General features: G+C 40.5%; 2 protein-coding genes across 6 annotated transcripts in view; one reads left to right on the top strand and one right to left on the bottom strand.

Annotated features, from left to right (window-relative positions):
• Positions 1-14,934, bottom strand: part of TTBK2 (tau tubulin kinase 2) — an 85,319-nt gene extending 70,385 nt beyond the window's left edge. For all 5 annotated transcript variants that reach the window (XR_007204141.1, XR_007204142.1, XM_048306263.1 and 2 more), the window contains exon 1: positions 14,606-14,934. The gene's annotated coding sequence lies outside the window, so the exon portion shown is untranslated. The remainder of the gene's footprint in view (positions 1-14,605) is intronic.
• LOC125327677 (collagen alpha-1(I) chain-like) lies at positions 14,130-18,583 on the top strand. Its single transcript, XM_048307464.1, has 4 exons — positions 14,130-14,199; positions 14,398-14,684; positions 14,774-16,375; positions 16,717-18,583. Exons 1-3 carry the CDS (start codon positions 14,130-14,132, stop codon positions 15,662-15,664), a joined length of 1,248 nt encoding a protein of 415 aa, XP_048163421.1. The 3' UTR covers positions 15,665-16,375; positions 16,717-18,583.
• The last annotated feature ends 1,321 nt before the right edge of the window (positions 18,584-19,904 follow it).

The following is a 19,904-nucleotide window of genomic DNA, read 5'->3' as shown; positions in this document are numbered from 1 at the left end:
TCCAAAGCCTATGAAACTTTTTGCAGCAGATATGCAGCAATTTACAGAGGAGAAGAGCTGCTGCTATGGACTGTGCAAGAATGATGCAAGGGCATATATACAGCGAAATGCTTAACCCAAAGAAGTAAAGTTCAGGCAAACTCTAATTACAAGTGGGAATAACACTTAACTTCTTTTAAAGTACAAGAAAATTGGCAGAGAAACTTTGAAGAGACATTCAGCTAGATGGCATGTGAATAGCAAAATGCTGTCTGCACTGACAGCATTCAAGTGATCAACAGGGCTGCCAGCAGCACAGAAGCAGCCCAGCTGGCAGCCACACGACTGCATGCACAGCATTGTGCTCAGGCTGCAGCACCAGCAATGAAGCCACCTGGACCTCATGAACAAAACCTGAAAATTCTCTTGATATATCAGTTAAAGCACATCACAAAAACATGGTGAGTGAGGCCTAACAGCTTGCTAAGGAGAACAGGAAAAAGAACAGAGGAAAAGATCTTTTTTCAGTCTGTAATGTCTCATCTCTTAGCATCCTTATTTTCAGGGCACGTAACTAAATCTGCTGCAGCATTGTGATAAAGAGAGGGCACTGGCTGTGCATACATAGGTAATTCCATCTCCTTAAATACAGTAGCTCTTCTTTTTGCTAATGTGTGAAATGAGGACAGCAACTACTACACCAAGCAGGATGACTCCTAGCTGACAGGAAGATGGAACATGAGCGAGTCCACATAGGGCAGGACATCTACCAAACTCTGACAGGCCTCCTCAATGAGGGGAACGTACACCCATCCTGCCACACAGCACAGCAATCCCTGAAAGAGTTAAGGAGGAAAGACACACCATCAACATTACAGTTTATGCAGGAAATACCTCAGCTGTTCAAGGAGGGTTGTACTTTCCAGCAGCAGATCAAGAGCACTAAAAAAGTCAGGCACAAAGAGAAGATGAAAAACCACAGAGACATTCATGCTAAGACCAAATCAGCAGTGATGTCACCACTCCTAGCACCTGTGGGTAGGATACAGCCACATAAGTGGGTCCTTATGAACTGCCAAATGACAGGAGAGGTGGGAAATGGCTTGGTGCCTGGCTCTGGTGAAGGAAGGTGGCACTAAGGCAGGTGAATAAACATACGATACGCTGCCAGCAGGGCAGTTACTACGAGTTACTACTTTATGTTCAGTTTGGCACAGCAGTAGAGAGAGGCTCTGTACAGTGCCAGGAAGTCTCTCTTGTTCACAGAATATTCCACAATGATCACATGGGCTCAGGCAACATCAAATCTACAAGTACAATACAAAACAACAAAGGAGATGGGTATCTCATCTAAGACTGCCTAACCAGTTTGTCCCTAAAAAATGCTGGTGCTGGAAACTACAAAGGTACAGGAGCTCCAGTCAACAATGTGGCTTAGTCAGAGTATGCTCTGGTTTTATAGCTGCAGCTCAAGATGGCTTCAAGCAACAGCGACTGAAATTTGAGCTCCTAATCCAAGATCCTTCAAGGGCAGAAATGGAAGACAGGTATTAGAGAACCAAAAGGGAACTTTGGCAAAGGCATTTGAAGTTGGGACAAATCCAGAAATATCAACTTAATTTGCAGCAGGAAAAAATTAGGTTAGGCAGTAGAAAAGCAGATAGCATGGACAGCTAATCAGAAGAGGATACAGGCTGCATTAGACCAAAGATCCACCTAGTCCAATCTTCTGTTCCTGACTATTGCCAGCAGCTGGTATCTAAGGAAAAATGCAAGGGCACAGAAAGCATATGATCACACATGCCAGAATATTTTCTGGGGATATAGCAAGCAGGGACACAAAACAAAGCCAAAGACGGCATTTAAGATTTTTTGTCTCCAAGTTCATCAGAACTTTTCTGAACCATGAAAACTTTACCACCCGTAACACTCTACTGTAAGCAAACTGTAACCTAATTCCATGCTGTGGGAAGCACATCTTTGTTTCCATTTGTCTTCTGCTAGTTACATTTGAGGTTCATTAACCCCTGTACAGGAAGGCAGTGTAAAGTTGCTCCCTGTTCACCTTTCAGTCCTACACAGGGAATACACCACTACCATGTGCCCTCTCATTTAGCTCTTCAACTGTTTGATCTTTTGCTGATTTTGATCACCACATGTGTGCTTTTTCCAGTTCTACAACATCCCCTCTGAGATGTGGAGGCTAGCATTGTTAGCAAGCACTAATCTGCTATTTTCACAGAACCTGCAAGACCACATTCAAAAGAAGTAAGTTCTGTAAATTTTTTAATTATTTATCCTATGTGAACTGCTTTATGATAATTTTCATTCATTATTACCTCAGAGTAGCAAGGTCTTTCTCCAGTTCTTCCATCTTCATATTTGCTAATTGTAATACCCTTGTATCACCAGACTGTGTAATTTCAGTATTTGCATCTTGTCTAGATCATCTGTAAATATACAGTACAGCACAGAGAGCTACCCTTTTTAGGCTGATGAGCTATCATTTATTAAGATCAATATTTTCACTCAGGTTCCATTAAAAAAATATTTCTGCACTAAGTGTTCACATATAGAAAACCTGACTCATGATCTTCCATCTGGATCATTAACAGCTCTGCTTTCAAATTTGGAATGGATTCCTTGGGTATGTAAACACAATGCTCCTTTAAAAGAAGGAGTCAGACTGGATGGGACCTTGAACAACCTGGCAACCATGGCAGGGGATGGATCTAGATGATCTTTAAAGTCCCAATCTAAACCATTAAAGGGACAACTGAGAGGAACTGCTGGGTGACTTCATGGTACTGTATAACCAGGAGATAAAATGGTAAATGAGGTTCTATGTATGTACATGTAAAATTATGTTTATCAGAAAAATAATCCTAACTGATCATTAAACATATGAGAAACTATTAGAAATCAAGAATAGGATCTTGTTATTATGACATACATGAAAAAAAAAAGATGGCAACTCAATGCTAAATAGCAGTCAAAAAAAAAAGTTAGGAATTCAGACAAAGCAGATGACAACATGAAGATCATGTATATATCCATGGTTCACTAATACCTTGAGTATTGTATACAATTCTAGCCCTTCCTACCTCAAAAAAAAATGTTCAGAAAATAAGAAAATAGAACAAGATAGTCAGGGATACAGACTAATTTCCACATTAAGTAATGACTTACAATTTTTTCAAGGGATGATGGGAAGTAGAGAGGGGTACTTGACAGCAGTCTACAAAACCATTAGGAGATAGAAAGGTTGGCTAGGAATCAGCTATTTATGATGTCATTTAATAAAGGAACCAAAAAAAAAAATCAAAATAGGTCAGCAGGAGCCAGACTCAGAAGAAACTAATCTGTGCAACTTCTTGCCAAAGGATACTGTGAATGCTAAAAGTTTACAATGGCTGAAGTGGGCAACAGTCAACTACATGAAAAAGAAAATTTCTGTGGGTTACTGAAAATACATTTTAAGTATATTCAGTGCAGAAAGTCCCTTACTAAAAAATGGAAAAGAACTAGAGGAAAATATAACTTATATTACCTGTGGTTTTGTACTTATCCTTAGACATCTTTCCAAAAATAACTTGTTAGTGGTTATTGAAAAAAAGGACAAGAATTCCCATAATTTTGTTGACACTAGATAAAATGTTCACAATTCTTAACATTCTTTTCACTTTTCTAAATAGTTTTGGTTGGATATTCCTCAACATAATTTCATAAGGAATCTCTGAATTTTAACTAAATTCTAATATTTTCTACCTTTCCCACAGAAAACACATTAGAGGCAAATCCTGACTACATCCAATACCATGGAGGCTTTCTTTGTTCTGGATTAAAGCATTTTTTCCCCTAATTACGTTCAGCATATATACACCTATTTTTGATATGGCACTACTTACATACAAGAAAGAATTATATAAAGATTTCTACATTGTTTGCTAGAGAAGTGATCACACACTTTTAGCGACACAGAACTTCCTTCCCCCCAAGGGGAAGGGCTTTTACCACATCATTAAATATTTAAAACCATACAAGACCCTACAGCATGCAGAAAAACGCAGAGCAAAAGTATGCTTTTTAATCCATTTGTTGGTCACTATCAGTTGTCAAGGCTGACAAAAGGACAATCTGTTCCTGGAAATTTTGTTGAGCTGGTAGCTGGTGATGGGAACAAAAGAAGAGATTCAAGTTTCAGGTGCATTTTCAGAAGTTTTAAGTGTTGATGCTCCAGTATTGAATTGGAAAAAGTGTTTTTAATTTGCTTCCATCCAATAGCTTTGCTTCACTCTGGCAGCTAGTAAGTAAGATTTCAATAACCACTAACAATTGTTCAGTAATAATTTTAAAGCTGAAAAATCAAAAAAAGTATGTGAGGCTTACATCTTACTTTTAAGAGAAAAAAGCACTCATGGATAGAGCAATAGTCATGCTCTCAAAATATTAATAGAGTTCAATCAACTAGTTAGAGTTTTCTTTTTTGTTTGTGTGTGAACTAAAATTGCCATGCATATGGTGATGCATAAGAAATGAAGCAAGCTTATCAAAACATGCCAAAGATTTAAAAAAACACAATTCATGGAAATTACTTCCTGTCACCATGTTTAGCCTAAAACATACAATTCACACACATGAAGCCTAAATAAATAAACTAATCCTCTATTTTTGCCTTTAATATATCTACAGCTGCCTCCTTCAGGTTCCATTACTCACTAGTTCCGACTCTCTGCTCTAGCCTTTTGACTTCACGCTACACGGAATAGAAACCATGTCAAGAAATTCCAGCTCTTGCCTGAGAGTCATGGAGGCTGCACAGCAGAAGGGCATCCAAAGCTCACCAGAAAGGGCCTGAGGAAAAGGAATTAAATGGGAAAAGGGGAGAAGGAGGAAGGTGCTAGTATTCAAGGAGCTTTGTGCTTCTCTCACGTTTCTTGTTTCTACTTCCTCATAATTGCTGAGGTGACCATCAACGAGCTTCTGCTCTGTTCAAGATTCCCAGGTATAACTGCATCAAAGCAAAAATTAGCTCAGGGAATCAGAAACATAGTATTTTTTATAATACTGCTATGGTAACATACTTTGTTAAAAAGAATATGACAACACACTTTTTAATACATAGCTATATTTATACATTACATGTATATGTGTTTTTACTATATACACATATGTTTACATTATTTACATATCTATTCCATGTACATTACATATACATATACTTTTTATAGAAATGCAGAACTTTGTATCAATGAGGATTCATGTCTTCAACCATAACTACTTACAAAAAATGGCAGCAAATTTGGCAATGTAGCTACATAGAGATTCAAATGAATACAGCCTAACACTAAATGGGCATGATATTTTTAAAAGTGAATTACTAAAGTAATGGGAGAGGGGTATGCTTAATAATAATTTAAATCAGTGCTATCACTAATCATCTTTAAAGTATATAAAAAAATAAATGAGTGGTGTGGACAAATAGACAGGACACAGGAATTTGTGGGTCATAGAGGAAAAAAGGAAACCAATACCTGCAATAAGCTGGAAGTTGTTTATAGACGTTAAGTGTTACTCCCTAGATTCATCTTCGGAGGCTGTTTATTGGATTCTCTTGAGGTGTTTTGTAAAAATTGTTAAGCTGCAGGTAGAATAATGTTTTAGCCTTTTATACACTGTCTGAAAGTTCACCATAATGCACAGTGATTGCTTATAGAAGTGCACTGGAAAAGGCTTATATCCCTTGCTCACGGATGGTATAGCTGCATTTGGTATAATTTTGACAGCAAACAATTTGGTCCTGATGACGAGTTTAGCATGACTGGAGATGTCAAAAAGCCAGAAGCTGTGGCTCTGGGAAAACTTAAACAGCAGAGGTTTTTCTCTGGTATAAGTAGCAAAGGCATATAGATTATCCGTGCATGTCCCAGGATACAGTGACATGGGAAGACGAGACGCTCCTGTCAGTGGCAGCCCTCTCCAAGTACCGAAGCAGTTAAGCGCTTGCCTGCTGCCTGGGCGGCTGCCGGCAGCACGGGCACCCCAGGCCCGGGCGGCTCAGCACCCTGGCCAGCTCCGGCCGGGCAGCGCCCCGGGCCCCGCCGCCACGACGCTGCGTCTTCCAGTCCATCATAAATATTAGTGAGATGCTACCAGGTCAGGCAGGTTGAGACGGATGCATTTGAATAACTTGTATCTTAATAGGAATTTTCAAGGAGATCTCTGATTTAAATATTCCTGAAACATAGAACACTCCAGCAGATAACTGATGTTAACGTTTGGAAAGGATAAATGAAACTACTTGGGTAACTATGGGCCATCAGCTCGATACCAATTCCAGTCCAATAAGGGAACCTGACTATTAAAGAATTAAAGGAAGACACTATAACTACAGCCATTCAACTAAGTTTCCCTTCCTATCAAACTAACTTTTTACTATGGCATTACAAGTTTGGCCTATAAGGATAATAGTTATGATGGCACTTACACTTCTGTAAGACATCTAAGTTTATATCACATAGTACAGTCTCTTTTTAAGAAACTAAAAATGCCAGAAAATAAATAGATCCTATACTAAATAATAGGTCCCAAAATATAACTGTCAGTTGACTGAACAAGTATCTAATTACTCCCATAGGAATCCATTTCTTACTTAATACTGAAACATTTTTTACTCAGGAAAGAATTATGAAGTTTGTAGAGAGATCAGGAAGTGGTAAAGGACAAATGGCATCAACTGGTTAAACAGACAGCAATCAAACTACACATGAGTCAGCTTAGATAAAAGAAGACATTATCCATCAAGGAGCAAAGAATAAATGGAAACATCACCTACCATGATGTAGCAATCAGTTACTTCTGATATATGCATTTGCTGGAGTATTAAAGTTATGACAACTATGGATGAAGAGGCAAATAAATACTAAGAGAGACCATAATACCTCTATTTCCTCAATGGAGGATTGATGCTAGAACATTATATTCAGTTCTGGTGTTCATATTTCATGAAAAGACCTTTTTTAAAAACAAACAAAAAAAATACAGAAAACCAAAATATTAGAACACTGGATAGTATGTATGTGAAAATTATGAAGCTCAGTTCCTTCACATTATCTAATAAAAATTGCTTTAGTCTAGGAAATTGCAAAAGATCTTCATTCTGACACACAAATCATACAACTAAAAGGTTGAATCTTTAGATTCCTTAAACCACAAAAATATCTCCAAGATCTTTAATTTGCATTAATAAAGATACTCTACTAACAGAATACTTCATTAACTCTTTCAGTGGATTCCTTATCACTGACAATTCTTAAAAGACCAAACAATGATTTTCTACACTATATGCTCTTACTTGACTACAGCTAGCACACGTAATTCAGGGAAGTCCTAGGGAAGCTGGTTTTACACACAAAGTTAGCCTCAATAATCACAATTCCCTTGGTCTTCACACAGTTAGACTGAGATAAGTGATGAGGGTTTTGTCTTTGAAAGTCAATTATACAAGGGTATTTCATTATGAAAATACAATTATCCTAGGCACATTTAGTTTGCTGGGACTGTCTTAAGTTCACAAAAAACATTACTGGGATCAGTTGAAAATATAAAACATGGCAGAATGATGAGGCATAAAAATCAGTAAGTTTATGTATTACAAACACAGGGGTCAAGAGACTCTCAAAAATTGTAAGAATTTCCTACATATTAGAAGAGCAAAGAGTGCAAGATCAGATTTTAACTATCTTCCAAATAAATGTACAATTATTCCTAAACACAAAAGAGTAAAGTTTCTCAGAAACCCTTACAGGCTTTCATTTTATCCCTTACTTAAATAATACAAAGCATTGCATAACAGTGTTAGATGTTTTAAGAAATACTGGCTGTACGTAAATAAAGACATTCAATTCCAAATCTCTCCAAACTAAAGTCCAGGCTACAAAAATAATCCTGATTTTATTGTTGACCTATAACCTCATATATTTGTATATTTTGAATGTTTGAACACTTGATCTATACGAATAGTTTGTCTAAAACCAGAAGTTTTACTTCAGACTGACTGAGAGCAGATTTAATTTTGTAGATATGGAAACAGTTACACATGACACCATAATAGCAAAATGTAAAAACTCTACACTGGTAACAGTATTCTCTATAAGTTCTTGAATTTACATGAAAGAAATACAGTTCTATCAACACAAATTGTTAAGTATTTTCTTTTTTTAATACACCAACAGTCATTAAATTTGCTTCGAGCATATTCAGTTTTAAACTGTGGTGAGATACTTCTGCATTTTGAAATTATTATTTAAATGACTAATTTCTACTCTATAAGAGCATAATGTAAATACACAATCATATGGCAAGCAGGATTATGAGATTTCTACTGAGAAACAGGAAACATTCAATGATATGGGTGAAATATGTGTACATAGTGTACATTTTTTAGTAATACCAGAAGCTAGAACAGAAATAATACAGTTAAGAGTAGTAATAACTACATTATTATTTATTAAGACCAAGATTCAGCTTTTACATGTTTCAGAGCAAGGAATATAAGAGCACATTATAATATGTCAACACCAAATATGAGCAACATCCACTGCACAGCTACTCATATGTTAGTCACAGTCCTGATTTAGACCATAAATCAATTCTGTTCAAACTTTTACTCCAGGAAAAAGATATACTTCAATGAGCTATTACATGTTGATGCAGGGCTTCACAACAGAATTGAAGTATTAACTGCCAGTTCCAACAAGCCAGACAAAGTACAGCTGCTCCCTGATTAGGAGGGGAAAACTGACTGATCAAGGAAAGATACGTAGAGAAGCACTGCCACATGACTGAGGTATCCTAGGCTCAAAACTAATGAAATATATCAGACCAACAGGAAGAAATGTCCTCCTTGAAATTAGCATCCTGTCCAAATTTCCTTCAAATCAACAGAGAAGAAAGTGCACCATCACCTCAAAGCAGCTTCTCATGTAAAATGTTCCTCTTTCTCTTGTGTCCTCCCTGAACTGACAATAGGCAGGAAGACCTGCCAGCTGAGCACCCAGGCTACAGTAAAAGAAAGGATCTGGTTATGACTATCTGAGCTACACATTCAGGGTGAAGTTGCACATAACAGCATGACCTAGCAAGAGTTATAAACCTGTATCAGCCAAAAAGCAATACAAACAACTCCCTTTTTACAATCATTCTCTGCCAAGTTAACAAGTTGACTCAGTGTAGCTCAGAGATCAATGGGCACTAGAAAAGGCCCAGGCAGAGAACATCATTTTCCACTTAAAAACAGCAGCCAACTGTTAGACTAGTTTAACAATAATGTGCAATTTCATCTGCAGGAGCTAACATGTGAAAAACATTCTTATATCTATGTACATCTACAAATAAATAACAACTATCACCAGACAGTCAATAACGGAGCTTCTTTCCTTCACACATCTGCTTTACTGTGGGAGGGTCATGGTTTGCTCCCCAGCTTCAGCATCAATTTCTTAGTTCTTGACAGGTCAAGACAAGAACTGACTGGGTTAGCTAGCATGTAGCTCCCACAAGACCAAACAATACTTTCCTCATACTAATCTATCCTGTGATTCTTTCAAGATTTTCTCTAACCAGATGAACTGTTCAACAGGTTTCCTCACTGGATACGCTGTCTTGCTCAAAATTGTAAAACTGTAATTTCACCCAAAATCATCATGATTACTACAACAATCTCTAGAGCTTAACAAAACAGCACTTAAACTTCACACCGAAAAAGAATAGTGACCCAATGTGAATTCCTCTCCTTCAACTCTCAGAGTACCACATGACAATTTGTTCCAGGATGACTTGACTTAGGGAATTATACTTTGATTTTATTTATAGACAACTGGAAATGGAAAATCAAAGCATCACGTATGAACAGGGCATTCAATTCAATCCAACTGGAGAAACAGCACAGTCATTCTTCGTCTGATACATTTTCTATCAGTTGATAATGCCCATTCTAGATCTATTTAACTCAAGATGCTGACAAATGGAAAGATGAGAAAATAATTATTTCAAGGCAACATATAACTCAAGAATACAAATACATTCTAAAAAGTCACCAGTTTGATGCTGAAAAGTATATTCTATTTACAGATCACTGCCTCCCTTTTTTTTAATTCTTCAACATTGCAAAGCTAGAGTCATACTTCATTTTCTCAGAAGTCACACTGCTTGCCACAAGTGGAATTTGAAGCATTACTATGGCAACAAGTAAACTTGACAGCTACAAGACATATCCTGCTGACACACCATGTAACAAAGCAATCTAATTTTTACTATGTTGAACAACATTATATCAAATAAGTGTTGCTAAAACCCCCACAAAACATTAGTATCCTGAGACAGAGCATGACAGAAGTAACAAATACTATCTACGAATTATCTGGGAAGTGACAGAGAGCAGAACGAACCCCCTTTCAGAATCAATAAGCAGGTGTTGACTGGAGACAATTCCAAATTACTGAAAAGACACAAGCTCTGAAAGGCAAGATCTCTCCTAACTGCAGATGAGTCTACTGGAACAATTTTTGTGTCATTTCAGGTGTGAGAGAAGTGTATCAAAAACATAATAAAATTATTTCTATATAAACAGACCAGGATGACACAAAACCTGATCGTTTACGTTTTTCCGCATGTGAGCTCCACACAGTAACCTATCCCTGCAACAAGTAACAAATCTCTTTGCAACACCTAGATAGAAAAATATGGCTAGGTATTAAAGAGGCTTGATATCCTTTACCAGCTCTCAAAGCAAGTTCAGCATATTTTACCCTTCCTTCATACATCAGACAGCTTTGTACTGGAAAGAAAATTACTCTCCTCACCAATGCCATCAGTGATCTGGCAAACTTCATCCATGAAAGAGGCCTTGAATTCTTCCAACTACTACTTGCCCTGAAATGCAAGGCTAAGCAACACACACACATTTCTCCAAAAGGAAGAATTAGTGGATAGAGTTCCTCATCAGTGTAATTCTCAATAATTGACTAATCTCTTCAGACAAAAAGCAACAGCATGAAATAACATTTGAGTGATGTAATTCTGTGATGACAAGTTCTCAAACACAGGACAAGAACCACAGAAAAACATGCCTGAACATAACAATGAAAATATTTTAAAATTTTTAACAAAACAGTTTTGTTAAAAACACTCAAGACTTCTTCAGTTTCTCAATTTGCCCTCCTTTCCTCACTCCTCTCCAATTAAACTTTCCCTTCTCCCCAAAAAACTTCTCAAGTTTTCAATGATTATCTCCATTAATTGAAAAATAATTTTGAAAAACAACTGATCAAATGTTACGACTTGTACAACATCTCAAAAATGGGAAGAGAATTCTCAAGCAGATCAAGAGGTGAAGTGCCAGAAAGCCAGATTTTATTGCTTGAATTTTCCACTACTTGGGTTTCAAGACTAGCGACCTATAAGCTAATACAGAGAAAGACTATGAATTTAAACTGCTAAGAATGGCACCTCGATTTCATGAGCAGCTTAAAAAAAAAACTCCGAGTTACTAGATTCCCTCAAAAGCACACTACTAAATGTCTAGCACTGAAGCAAGGAGAGGGAAGTATTCCAACTCCAAAATTTTAATAAATAAAGTTGTAAAGAATAAGTAAAAAACTACATTATATTTTCAAAGAAGTTATTTTGAAAGAACATACAAGATATAGTTACTAAAAGCCACATTATAAAGTACTCAATATTTCTAATGAAAAGAGGGAAGTCAACTTTTATTCTGCCACTGCATGACAGAGAATACAATACGAGCACTAAAGCACTCTACTAGTGCGTGGAAAGCAGAAAAATGAAACTGCTCCATTTAGTTGTTCTCTCTTATCCAACTGAAATAGTTTTTATTTCCTCTTCTAAAAATTAACATGTTCAATTCCCACTTAAGTACCCTAGATACTATAAACAGGGGGAAAAAAAAAAAAAAGACAAGTAAAACATTTGAACAAGTTTCTCTCACACCGATCATGAACAAGAAGTCGAGTTCATGACAAGCAGTTTTTAAACACATGTGACCTGTAGCTCTTGAATTCCTTAGGATACCCCTTGTATTTAGGCAATTTTGCATGTTTTAATTCTCACCCACCAATACCAATACTTTAACAATTGGCCCATCAGGCTGGTCTACTAGATCCACAGCACAACACGCTGCTCTGTGAGATTACTCAAAGGAAGCTCAGGTTTCTTGAGGTGAGAGTGTTTTCACGGAACAAGGGAGGAAGGACAGTGGCTGGTCCATGCACAACAACGCATCCCTGTAAAACCACAATGAATCCTGGTGTCTTGTACTGAAAAGGCAGCTGTTTCTCCTCCCCTCTAGCCTAACACAAAGGCTTTGTGTAGTGCTTCCCCAGAGAAAAAGGAAGAGACAAGGCAAGACATAGGAATACACAGAAACTGTCAATCTCCTTTGTAAAGTACCAATTCATTCCCAATAGATAAACAAGCCCTCACTGAAACAGAAAACACGGCAGTATATTAATATACCATACACTGCAACTTCACACACTGAGCAGATGCTTAACCTTCTGTACACAAATATCTAGCACTGCTAGAAACTGATCGTTTAGAAGCCAGTTTTGAACAAGGAAAAGCCCACTCATATCTCTCTTCTGTCATACTCAAAAATCTTCTTGATATAATCAGCCACATTGAGAAAAGCCTCTCTGGAATTTGTGATGTTAGAAGAACCAGAGCCTGCAGTATGCAGCAGCAGTAAAGCGACTACTCTAAACATAAGCAACGTCACAATATTCCAGTCGCCCAATTTGTTCTTCTCATTCTAACCTCATCCTTCCCAAACAGGAAGCTTAAAAAGATGCTGAGCTTCAAGTAAATAATGGTACATCAGGAATATATTAGAGACGAACAAAGTATTTGTTAGGGATAATTGGTTCCATCTTCACATTTTTTAAACTATATCTTGATGCACTGTTTTCAAAATAACTTTTGACAAATGACTACACATACTATTGCAGTATAATTTTTCTATATATCATTTCATTGACAGGCCAAACAAATGTTAACAAATATACCTCTGGTTTAACAAGTTAAGAAAGTTTTACTACTTTGTTAAACATAATTCACACTGTAAAGCAAATGAATCATCATCAAGAAAGTGTACTGGACAATATTAACACAAAATAAAAATGTTGGGTATCTTTGTACCATGAATTCATGTAACTAAGACTTCAAAAGAAATTACCAAAATCAAACAAGAGCAGCAAAATAAGCCCTAACCTTTTATTTTCTCAGATACAACAGCTAAAATGAACTAACATACCTACAAGCATAGCTAGCATGTGTTCAACAGAGGCATGGCATTTACTACACAGAATGCATTCTAAAGATCTACTCATTTTTTCCAGAACCACAACACGGAAACTAACCACATGCTTTGATGCTAACAAGATACTTAAATAAATAGAGTACAATTTATTTTAATGCTCTCAACATTCCTGCAATATAGTTTACTAATTTAGAATGTTTAAGCTGAAATTAAACTGGTTCTGCACATAGTGTCTAACTAAGAATGCCACTACAACCTACTTTATAACTCATTTTCTATAGCCCTTTCCAGCGTAATTATAAATATGGTCGAAGGTTCTCAAAAGGCTGTGGTATCCTCCGGGGTCATTCCTTTGTGTCCATTCCCCCCCGCCCCCACGATCATACATCAATATTATTATTTGCACTCCCATCCCCACACACTAGCAGTTGTTTCCAACTGCTCTGGCTCACACCAGAGGTTACAAACCTCGTAGCGAGCTTTGTCCTCTCATTGCTTTTGCTCTAGAGTGACAACAGAAGCCTAAGGATGCTGCTGCAGCTCCAGACATCATCAGTTGACTTGGGAACAAGGTGCTGCCCCACTTCCTCTTTGTAAAGCTAAAAGTACGTACAATAACGTATTTTTAACGCCGTTCCACACGCAGCTCGTATGGTCCCCCTGACCGCCGTGGTGTGCGCACCCGCGGCCTAGCCAGGCATATCTGTATGCAAGGACCGATGCAAGTGCCGCTAATGGCTCCAGCACTTAGAGCGCCAGGCGACACACAGCCCGCTTCCCATCCAGCCGTGCCCACACAGCAGCCGTCACACGCATGCCACAACCCAGAGCTGGAAATACAGACGCAGCTATTTTAAAACGGAGATCTTTCGCCGTCAGAACACGTAAATTTCTGTACCATTTGCCTTCTTGCAGCAAGTGGGAGGGACAAAAAAAAAAAATCTCGTGCCTATCAATTTGAGTTCTCCGTGGAGGCCGGGGCAGCGGTGACTGCTGCTGGAGCCCGCCAGACCTACCGACCTTAACTCCACGGACGGGATCGCCCCGTCCTGCCCCACTGGAATAAGCCCTTCTCGGGGCAGGCAGCGGCCCCTGGAGCTTCCGCGCCCGGCAAACTCCCTCTCCCGCGGGGACAGAAACCACGACGCGGCTTCCACGCAGCAGCCGCTGGGGCCGGGCCGGCAGCCGCCAGAGCCCGCGGGCCGCACCCCGCCGAGGCGGCCGGAGCGCCCCCGGGGACGGGGCGCGGGGTAACGGCGGCGGCCGCGGCGCAGCACCACGAATCCTCACCTGGAACGGGGCCGAGGCGGCGGCTCCTCGGGGCGGCGCGGCGAGTCCCTGCGGCGCCCCCGGCCCCACAGGGGATGGTGTGCGCGGCGCGGGGCGGGGGCTACAGCGGCGCCCCCCGGCCCAGCCTCCGCCCCATGGCGTGCGCCGCGGTCTCTATGGCGACTGCAGAGCCGGGCCGGCCCGCGGGGAGGGGTAACGGCAGCGCGTAGGCGGAGGGCGCTCAGCGGGTCACGGGGCGGCTCGCAGCGCTCCCCACGGGGGTTGAACCCCTCGCCGCGGCCGCCGCCATCCCTGCGGCAGTGCCGGCCGGAGCCCGGCCGCGCTCACCCGCGCCGCCGCCCCCGCGCTCGCCCCTCCTCGGCCGCGGCGCCACCAAGCCCGCTGTCCGCCGGGGCACCACCCACATCCCATTTCCGGAGCGGTGATTGGGCAGCTGCGGAGATTTCCCACGAACGATTGGCTCTCAATGCGGTCAATCCGGGCACCGGGGGCGGGCGCACTTGGACGCGGCGCTGTGCAGTGCGGGGTTGGTTGAGCCGGCGAGCGCCGGTACAGCCGCGGCCGCCCCCGCGCAGCCTCGGGGCAGAGGCGCGGGATGGGCGCCGGAATTCCCGTTTCCGAGGAGCTTCCGAGGGGCAGCGTCCGTGCGGGAGGCCGGCGCTGGCCCTGGGCGCTCACCGCCGCAGGGCCGCCCCCGGGGGGGAAGCTGGGTCCTCGCTGCGGTGCCGCCTCCGCCTCAGCAGTCGGAGCTCGGCCGCGCTGTCCGTACCTGGGCGGACTGCCCAGGGCCTGATGGGTGCAGTCTGCTGCCCGGCCGCGGGCGGGGCGAGAGGGCTGAGGAAGGAGAGGCCGGGTTGGGGGAGGCGGGTGACCGGGCGTCGCCTCGGGGACCTCTGTCCCCTGCGGGAGCGCAGCAGGGCTGTCACCCCTGGGCTCCGCTCAGTGACAGTAGGAAACAGTGGATGTGTCCCGTGCCTAGGTGAGTACGGCATTCGAAGGGAAGCCTTCCCACTCTCACTGGTTATTCCTTACTGCAGGCAGGACTCTCGAGCCTCGTGAGGCCACGGAGCGGGCGCTCCTCGGTGGGTGCCATCATCGCACAACAGCCCCCAGGACGCGTTTGTAGGCCACAGTGTCAGCCCAGAGCCCGGATCCATCTGGCAGACCAACAGCTAGGAGAGACCTGTTCTGTGGGAAGGAGGAAGGACAGATTTGCTGTGCTCACAGTAGCTTGGATGAAGTGAGTAAAAACACCGTAGTGTTTCCCTCGTGTGAAGTTTCCTTAAGCGAGGAAAAAAAAAAAAGTGCCTTTATTTCCCTACTGCCAGCCAGATAAGAAGATAGCGTGAATAATTTAAGCCCTTTCTTCATTCATAACAAGGAGATCATAGTTAAAGAGTAGGGTTAGGAAACAGTATCTCCTACTGCTACTTTATGAAAAGAAAGATTTTAGCGCTGATAGTTTATAGTTGAGTTACCCAGAAGTGGGAGCTGTGAACCAAACCTAGCAATGAACCCAAACAGTTGCGAGTTGCTCAGTGTCAGCTTCAGGAAGATGCTTCTTCCCTCGCAAAGGGAACTGCCTCAAGCAGCGGGCCACCAGTCATAGCGGTGTGGATAAACACTGGTGATAAGCATATGCTTCTCTATATGTAGTGAATGCATATGCGTATTATGTGTCCTAACAATTGAAGCAGTTAATAACAAAGCTGATAGACTGAAGAAATGTTCATTTTGTGAATAGAAATGAACCAATGTTGATGGTAATATGTTGCAGTGGGGATCCTGCAACACGCATATATCAAACCAGGAGTCCCGTGGAAAGGAAATATATATGGACAGACAGATTCTTGCTAGCTGTTTCAGAGAGATGTTTATTTCTCCAGCCGCATGGCCGGAGCTCTGCTGAGGAACTGTCCCAGTCACGGGACCAAGGGTCCTTCTGCCCGCGCAGGGAACACAAACCAACCAATGGGAACGAGGCTGAGCAGGGACAGGGAAGCCCCGTGTCTGTGCCCTCAGGGCCCCTCTCCCAGGGCTACATGGCAGGGGAGGGACCCCAACACCTCACCCGTTTTATTTTAATAAAAGGAGAATGAAAACAGTAATAGGTGGAAAGAGTTGCGCCTTTTTTCCACAATAGTATATCTTTACCTGGGTTACAAAATGGAGTTACAAGTTTTGCTTACCTTTAAAAGGCACTTACAATTTCTCAGATGGAAAATATTCTACTGAAACTACATATTCTTTCAAATCTGTCTTAAAGGCAAATTGCAAAGGTGACAGTTATTCTAGGATAAACAGCTCTTCTTATGCAGCAAACAAATAATTTTTTTTTCACGTTCACTCTAAAGTAGACAGTGTTTTTCCTCCGAGATTATAACTGAAGGTAGATAAATATCCTAACCACCTCTTATTTTAAGTAAATAAGTTTTGCCAACAAAACTTGCTGTATGCTAAATGTAATGAGGAGCTTGTGAATATGAATCTGTCTGTGAAGTGTTTTATTGTTCCCCAAATAATTGACATGTTGCCTGAGGTGTACAATTCTCAGGAGAATTTTCTGATTCAATTAAAGAGAACAGAAAGGCCTTAACAAACTTGTTTATCTGGTTTGTCTGTTTACCTGTTCATTGCAGATCCACAGGGCATAGTTTCTCTCATCACTTTGGAACTTCACAAGTTAATTCATTATCTAATACAATGGACATGCATATTATCATGGGAATCACACCAGGTGTACACGTCTTCTTAGCTCACTGAAAGCTTTAAAAGACCAAAGAGCCTTTCCTTCATCATCAGTCAAAGTACAGTGATCTGTAAGTTTCCAAATTACCATGTGATCTTCATAAGCAGACAAAACCCGAATGGTTCAAATAGAAGTCAAGCAGGGAATAAAATAAACTAAAACTGAGACTTTTCAAAGGGAAAATCTGTTTCCACTTATGTGAAGGAAGTCCTTACAGAAAAGATCTAATCTTTTTTAACTCACTGCTCCAGAAATACACCAAGAAGTTCTTCAATGCTTTCTGTTCTACTATTTTAGGTTCAGAGATGTTGGTAAGTATAACGGATACCAGCACTTCCTCTGTCAGTGCAAACTTGCAGAATATCTTTACCACACACCAAAGTACCCCAAACAACCAAACCCAAAAAACCACCAGCACATTAAAATCTCTATGTAAATATGAATATGAAATTGAGCTACTCTAGTTTCTTCTATTTTTTCTTTCTCTCCCCCATTTTTTTTGATAGTACACGTAGTTTAGCATAGATGCAATGTGTTTATTTCCCTTGGGGGAAGTTACCCTGAGCCAAAAACTGTCCTATGCCCTTTCGTCAGCTCTTACATTGTTAGCTGTAGTTGGCTATCTCAATGTAAAAATGTGTCTCTTTTTGTAGCTGTTAGTCAGCAGCTGTAAACCACAGCAGATGGGCACCTCTGTGTTTGTTCTGGAGATTTTTAAGTATCTCAGGTGGTGCAAAATAAATCAGTAAAGCAAACTGTCCTGGTTTCAGATGGGATAGAAGTAATTTTCTTTATAGTAACTGGTACAGAGCTGGATTTAGTATGAGAATAATGTTGACAGCAGGCAGATGTTTTAGTTGGTTTTGAGTTGTTCTTACTATAAATCAAGGATGTTTCAGCTTCCTGTGCTCTGCTAGTGAGGAGGTGCCCAAGAATGGAGGGGAACACGGCCAGGACAGCTGGCCCAAACTGTCCAAAGGGATATTTCATACCACAGAACATCATGCCCAGTATATTAATAAGGGAAGGAGTTGGCCATGAGGAACCAATGGCTGCTGGGGGACAGGCTGGGCATTGGTCAGTGGGTGGTAAACAATTGTATTGTGCATCACTTATTTCTCTTGGGTTTTATTTCTCTCTCCTTTTCATTGCAATTAGTAGTAGTAGTGGCGACTAATGATTATTATCTTTTATATTTTGTTTCAATTATTAAAATTGTTTGTATCTCAGCCCATGAAGTTTGCCTTTTCTATCCACTTTTTTTCTCACTGGTGCAGGGGTGGGGGAATGAGCAAGCAGCTGCTGGGACTCAGTTGCTACCTGGGATTAAACCACAACAGAGCGTGTTGTCTTAATTCAATCCTAAATGTCTCACTTGGCTATAGACTGCACACCAAGACTCTGAAGTTAGAGAGCAGGAGGATTACTGTCAGAAATTACTCTGAATTCCAAAGGCTTGCCAGGCCAAACTTTATTATAACCACATAGTTGCTAGGGAAAGATGTGAACCAAAAATTTAGTTGGGCTGGTATGTGCATGGCAATGAATACAATTTTCTAATAAGTTTGACGGTATGAAAAACAATCCCCAGTCATGTAAAGATATTCTTACATCTTAATATAGATATTTTTTCTATTTAATAATTATAAATATGATGCATAATTTATTAAGATTGAATATAATAAGTATTAAATCATGTAATGAGGCAATAAATAGAACTGGTCTAAGTTTAAAAAAAATAAATAAACAAGCCTGTAAAGACCAAAGTGACAGCAAACTGTTTCTGGGCCCAACTAGACACAGCTCTATCTTTTATTATTTTTATATTTAAAAAAGAACAGAGAATGAGAAAATACCCACATATAAACTTCTAATATCTTTTTTGTTTGAAGAAATAGATCAGACCATCCAGAGACGTCTATAGATGGAACACAACTTTCTAGTGCTTCCAACTTCTGCTTCCATAGGCTGCATGAGGTATAGCAATGAAAAAATAAGTTTGCTTTCCTGGAAGTCTTCTTTTTTGTGGGGTAAGGGAGATGTGAGAATTTTCATCAATAGTTTTTGTCTGAAAGGAATGATCTAATTTTTTTTCAAGGAATGTTTAAAAATTTAAACCTGCACCTATACACAAACATATGCATATGTCTGTGATGGAGAAGGGCAGCATGATTATCAATGTGCAAGAACTTCTGAACTCTGCTGTTACTTTCTTCAAATAAGCATGTATGGGAGTAGATGACTCATCCTGCAAAGTCCAGACTCATTGGTTTCAAGCACTTCCATTGGAGCTTCCTTGCCTGGACTTTGGGGTCTTGGAGTTATTTATTTATTTCTGTTTGAGTCAGAAGTTCTGAATAATGTTTCTACTTAGCTGATTACAGAAGTAGAAGAAAAAGCTCCAGAAAAATTTTTGGGCAGTCAGATGTCAGGAAAAAAAGAGAGAGAAAGAAAGAAAAAATAAAAGGAGGATATAGATAGCAGGATGACCAGACTTAATAGAGATGGAAAATTCACAGGTTTGTTTAGTCAGTAAGTTAACATACACCT

This window comes from Corvus hawaiiensis, chromosome 6 (assembly GCF_020740725.1).
Source record: "Corvus hawaiiensis isolate bCorHaw1 chromosome 6, bCorHaw1.pri.cur, whole genome shotgun sequence".
In the NCBI taxonomy this organism is placed as follows: Eukaryota; Metazoa; Chordata; class Aves; order Passeriformes; family Corvidae; genus Corvus; species Corvus hawaiiensis.
This window is presented reverse-complemented; position numbering and strand designations above follow the sequence as displayed.

What these genes read in the sequence shown, in the direction of transcription:
- LOC125327677 (XM_048307464.1), top strand. Translation starts at nt 14,130, where the DNA reads ATGCCACAACCCAGAGCTGGAAATACAGACGCAGCTATTTTAAAACGG. An exon ending in ATCTTTCGCCGTCAGAACAC is followed by an intron (nt 14,200 to 14,397) that starts GTAAATTTCTGT and finishes TTCTCGGGGCAG; the next exon opens with GCAGCGGCCCCTGGAGCTTC. An exon ending in CCGGCCCCACAGGGGATGGT is followed by an intron (nt 14,685 to 14,773) that starts GTGCGCGGCGCG and finishes TGGCGACTGCAG; the next exon opens with AGCCGGGCCGGCCCGCGGGG.